The sequence below is a fragment of the Sciurus vulgaris genome (assembly GCF_902686455.1).
Source record: "Sciurus vulgaris genome assembly, chromosome: 9".
Classification (NCBI taxonomy): Eukaryota; Metazoa; Chordata; class Mammalia; order Rodentia; family Sciuridae; genus Sciurus; species Sciurus vulgaris.
In genome coordinates, this window is record NC_136469.1 from 77387137 (window position 1) to 77392654 (window position 5518).

General features: G+C 41.7%; 1 protein-coding gene across 1 annotated transcript; it reads right to left on the bottom strand.

Annotated features, from left to right (window-relative positions):
• Window positions 1-497: 497 nt before the first annotated feature.
• LOC306669297 (glycoprotein integral membrane protein 1-like) lies at window positions 498-2010 on the bottom strand (the record flags this gene model as incomplete). Its single annotated transcript, XM_079153129.1, is given in 3 exon segments — window positions 498-529; window positions 532-1078; window positions 1572-2010. Coding segments are annotated over 3 exon segments (990 nt in total). The 5' UTR covers window positions 1983-2010.
• Window positions 2011-5518: the final 3508 nt, after the last annotated feature.

The window sequence follows — 5518 nt, forward strand, 5'->3', positions numbered from 1 at the left end:
ATGTAGGCAGCCAATACCACTGTGACCCATATCGGCAGTGTTATCTATTGCAAAGCCAATAGATACATATGCTGCTTAGGTATGTGGCCTCTAAAATTGGTGATAAAAGCAAGTGAAGCTAGCAAGTTTATTCAGGTTTTCTGTATTATTAGCATATGCCCATTCCAGGATTTATATCTGAACTTTCTATTCTCAAAACTTACTTAGGTACTTTTTTTCAAACACAGTAAATTTTATCCTTACTCCAACTATTCAACACAACAAACATGTATCCAGTGATATGCAAACAGTTATAAAGCACTAGAAGAACTTGTAAGATCCAGTCTAGGCCCTGGAAGAGTTTTTACTTTGGGGGGTCTCTTAAACTTTAACATAGTTTTCATTTCGATGTAGTCACTAAACTGAGTTTGATTGGCTACACTGATTTATTAACTTTTTTCTCCAAAGCATTGCTTTTCATTTACAAAGTAATTTTCTTTCTTTTCTTTTTTTTTTTTTTAAATACATGTTTTATCTTCAAGGTTTTCTTTTTCTCAGAGCCATCTGGATATAAATTGATGGTTGTAACAGGTATCACATTCACTTTATCCATCTGAAGAATCGCTTGGTATTTAGAAACTGGGAAAAGCACCTTTAAGATGGTTATGACCCCAGCTGCTCCTAGAATTCCAACCACCATGACATTCAAAAACTTAAAGAACACTGGGAAAACACTGCTCCAGAACCTACACAGATCTTTTCTGAACTTTTCCATCCACTGACACATTACCTTATATGAGGATGGAGGCTCTGCTCTGAGAGGAGTTTCAGGTAATTTGCCAGGTAAAGCATCTTCATCTATAGTGGTTTCCACATTCCTGAGAAGATACTGGCTGGTGGTCTGCAATGAACTAACACTTTCTTTTTTGGAGAGGTTGGGAAGAGTAAATAAATTGTCATTGTCTCGGGAAATAGAGTACAGCATGCTTTCTTCCAAAGGAAGGGTGTAGTTTGAGTGTCTGAGTACTCCCTGGTTCTTAACTAAAATATCAACTTCGGTAACATCCTTCTGTTGAGCTTGTTTTCCATCAATCTCTACTATTGTAAGGCCCCCAAAAAGGAAACCCCAACTCTGTCCCATGGATGGATGGCAACCCCAATCAACCGCAGGAGGCGTCACTTGATGCAAACCGCAAGAGGTGTTTATTCCAGTGCGCTGGGACCCAACTCGAGGAGTCGAGTCCCTAGCAGAAAATCTTGTAGGTTTATAAAGGCAGAAACCACACATCAGGAGGGGTCACACATGAAAGGGGGAAAAGGGGGAACAAAGCTGCCAGGAAATTTCAAAGGGGGTCTGGGTTTGCTGACAACATGTTTCACAATGTTTTACAACAGGGTGTAGATTCTGGTCAATAGTTTCTGGTAATCCTACTGTTTGAGCACTATCTGGCTATCAGGCTCAATTTACTCTTTTACTCTCTGTTTGGGGCTGTTTCCTGGAACAGCTTTAAGTGCTTTGTTCCCATTACTGGGAGGGAAACCTTAGGGAGTTGAGATAAAACAGACAGCTTAAAAAATGTCCATTCTTTCACTATCTCTTCTTGAATGACAATTAGTTGCAAACTGGAACCCGATGTCATAGGCCATTCATGAACTAAAATCCTTACACTGACAATTCCAAAATACTCCTTTTCCTCCAAATTTTCCAGATTTTCATTCTTCACTATCAAAGTCTGACAGTTTATTTGGGTTACACCACTATTTACAGGTAAGTCATTTACATATACCTGTCCACTCTCATAGGTTATGTTAAGAACAACCTGTTCTTTAGACACCTCCCCATCATCTTTCAGGGTAGTTACATTAATTTTGATGCCATCCAGCGGGGCTCCGGACGGCTGCGGCGGAGGCTCCCGGGTACCCATCGTCAGCCACCCGGGAGCCGGCAAGGCCACGAGCAGCAGCAGCCGGAGGGCGAGTGGCGCCGGGGGAGCGCCCTCCATCTTGGACAACCCGGGCCTCAGGCGGGGAGGGCGGTACAAAGTAATTTTCTAAAGAATATCTCCTTACTGGTATAGTTTTCTATCTTTAATGATACACCACACCCGTTTAAATGGTAGCAGCAACTGTTCCGTGTATATTTTCATGCGTATACATATGTATTTGCATATTTGTGTACATTGATTTTCCCAGTATATTTTTAAAAGATAACGACCTCAACTCTTCTTTAAGACTAGAGGTATATACATAACATTCAGATTTGGACCACATGCTACCTGTGCAATTTATCTTTATTTATTTCTCAGTCAGTAGGTTGAGTTCACATACTACACCAATTTTCATCAAATGGTAGTAGCATCCTACACTCTTGTGAAGGATCCTAAGCAGTAGGAATGCTCTGGAATCAATTAGCAATGACTGCTGTGGATGTGGGCAGACATTGGGGTATGCCAGTTATCGCCATTCCACACATTTACCCACCTTCAATTTCTAAAAGCTTACGTCTTCACTGTTCCTCATTCCACATATTCTTGGCCCTACTCTTTCCTCAAACTATTTACACTGCCTGGAAGGTTCTGTTTGCTATGTTCTGGACAAGAATCTCATGCACTCCAAACACCTTTCCACAATTTCTCCAAAGCCCAGTCACAATTCTATCTCTACTTGCTTGAAAACAAACAAACAAAAAATTCCAGACTTGTTCCCAGATCGTGTGTTCGGACTTCTTTGGCTCTGGGTCCTGAATCCAATGTTTATCTCATATTCTTCCAAGGGACCAACAAGATTGTGAGACAATTTTGTTTTAATTAAAATTAAATATCACCAGTTTTGCAAGCAATGCCTGCCCTTCCAGGACAGTGCCAGTGTCTGTGGTTTTAAAGGTTTTCTTTCACCACAGAGATTCCAACCTAATGAGTTCCCTTCTTAATTACTTTCTCCTCTTTATTTAAATTTTTGTTCAACTCCCTCTGGCCTAGTGACTATGTATAACATCAAAATCAGCCAAGCTACTGGATGAAAAAACTTCTGAGTGGATCACACTTTCCTTGTCTGTCCTTTTTTTCAGTTGATTCTGAGGAATCACTGTCGAGGAAAGGAGTCAGGAAAATCGCATTTAGGTTTAAAAGTGATCATATTGAGATAGAAATTTAGGGATAGAGAGAATGAGCAACAAATCTCTAAAGGAAAAACACCCCTGTTAAAATACAGAATGAACAACTCGTGGACAAAGGAGACTAGGGGACAGAAAAGAACCAGGCTGTAAGGATGCACTAAACAACCCATAAATCACTAAGGTAACTTTCCAGACAGGTAGCAAAACAAGACCAAGGCCTCAATGCAAAGAGATCACTGAGCTCCTCATGAGTCTAGAAGCTAACATTTGATTAGACCATGACCCTCAGCCCAATGGATCACCTATCACCTGACTCCCAGAGACACTGAGGTTATAAACTAAAACCTACATACCAGACTAGACCCCTTACTGGGGAAACATGATCTTCCTCAATATTTCCCAATCCTGAGGGAAGTCCAGCCCCTTTAGATCATTCATATTCTACCTAATTATGTACGCTAATAAAAACCTGACCCTAAGCCCTGGGAGGGAGTGTCACTCTTGAGATTGCCCTGCTCTGAGTGTGTCCCTTTAGTTTTTGCTTCCTAATAAAGCTTTCCCTGTCGTTGGTAAACCCTGATTTATCATCCTTAAATTCTTTTCTGCTCAGAGTTAAGAACCTAGGAGGTCCAAGCTGAGTGTCCTCCAGATCCCCTCAGGCCCCCTCACAGTGACAGTGTTGGACAACACTGCCATGGCGGAGCCCTGTACCCCTCCCCTTTTGCAAACACCACACCACTGCCACCTAAGCACTTGAGGTGCCTATTAAACATACATATTCCTCAGTCCTTTGTCAGGCCTGTTGAATCCAAATTCTAGGGATATGACTTCTTTTGCTTTTTTGCAGTACTGGGGATCGAACCCAGGAGTGCTCTACCACTGAGCTACACTCCCAGCCCTTTTTATTTTTTATTTTAAGACACAGACTCACTAAGTTGCCCAGCTTAGCCTTGGATTTGCAATCCTCCTGCCTCAGCCTCTAGAGTAACCAGGACTACAGGTATGTACCACCACGCCTGACAGGATGTGATATTTTTAGACAAGTCCTTCAGGTGATTCCTACATATACAAAAGTTTGAAAAGAAAAAGAAAATTTGCTCATTATAAGCAAACTTTCTATTGTTATTTAAATAGGTTGCACCACAAAATTAGTTAGCAATAGAATAGTGGTTCTCTGAGACAAAGGCTCTATAGACAGGAACTAGTATATAGAATATTTTTTATAGAATATTTTAATAAATAAGATCCCATTGTAATGGAACTGAAAAACACTCTTACTATACGAAAACTAAAAAATATTCTTTCCCCATTCAGATTTAAATTTGCCTGCCAGGTGATCTGTCTGTTCTCATGATTTTAACCACCGCTTCTCTGCTGATTCATTCTTTCAGTAGTTTTCTATTGCAAATCTACTGTGTGTCAGGCATTGTTCTAAGAGTCCATCAGGCATGTGGTGCATGCCTGTGATCCCAGTGGCTCAGGAGGCTGACAGGAGGATCGCAATTTCCAAGTCAGCCTCAGCAATTTAGTGAGGGCCTAGGCAACTCAGTGAGACCCTGTTCAAAAGAAAAAAAAAAAGAAAAAACAAAAAGGGCTGGGGATGTGGCTTAGTGGTAAGCACCCTGGGTTAAATCTTCAGCACCAAAGAGGGGTGAGGGAGATTCCATGGTCAGCCCTTCCCTGGTCAAACATGCCAGTTAGTAGTCTTTTTATCACTAGATAGTAGCAATTGGTTATCCGTGGTATTATGGTAGACATTATTACCCTCCCATTCAGAGTGGAGAAAGACCTTTGGATTCCAGTTAAATGTTTACCTCACCTCGCAGTTTCGAACCTGATTCCCAACTATGACTATTATACACCTTTTCAGTCTAGGTTATTTTTCCTTTGGGTCATAAAGCAAGTTCCTGATAATAAATAATAGCGGTAACTTTTGAAGATGGTTCAAAGTTATTTGGCTTTTGATTTCCCGTAAAATTTCCACTCTTTGTGGGGGCCCAGGCTATTGGTGGGAACCAAATGATAACGGCCACAGACGTCAGAGCAGACAAGATCAATAAGGACAAAGAGCAGGACAGCTAGGTGAGGCGCCAAGAAGACTGGGAAGGACTGAGAAAGAGGGAAGTGACGTGTAAAACAGTGGTCTTCAGAGCACACTGTCATCAGTGTCACCTCTAAATACTTTTGCACACCAAGGTCCACCCTGGGTTACTGAATCAGAGTGACGTACCTGCATTTTAACCAAGCACTGGGCTAAACCTAGTGCACAGCCAGGTGTGGAAAGCACTGTGTAAGAACCTTCCGTTGGGGCCTTCCTTAGCTGCATGGTGGAGGAAAATTGGAGTCAGCAAAGCAAAGACATAAGAGTTCTTGCCACTGGTCAGGTGAGGTGTTAGAAGTGAGACCAAGACTGCCAGCCAGCCA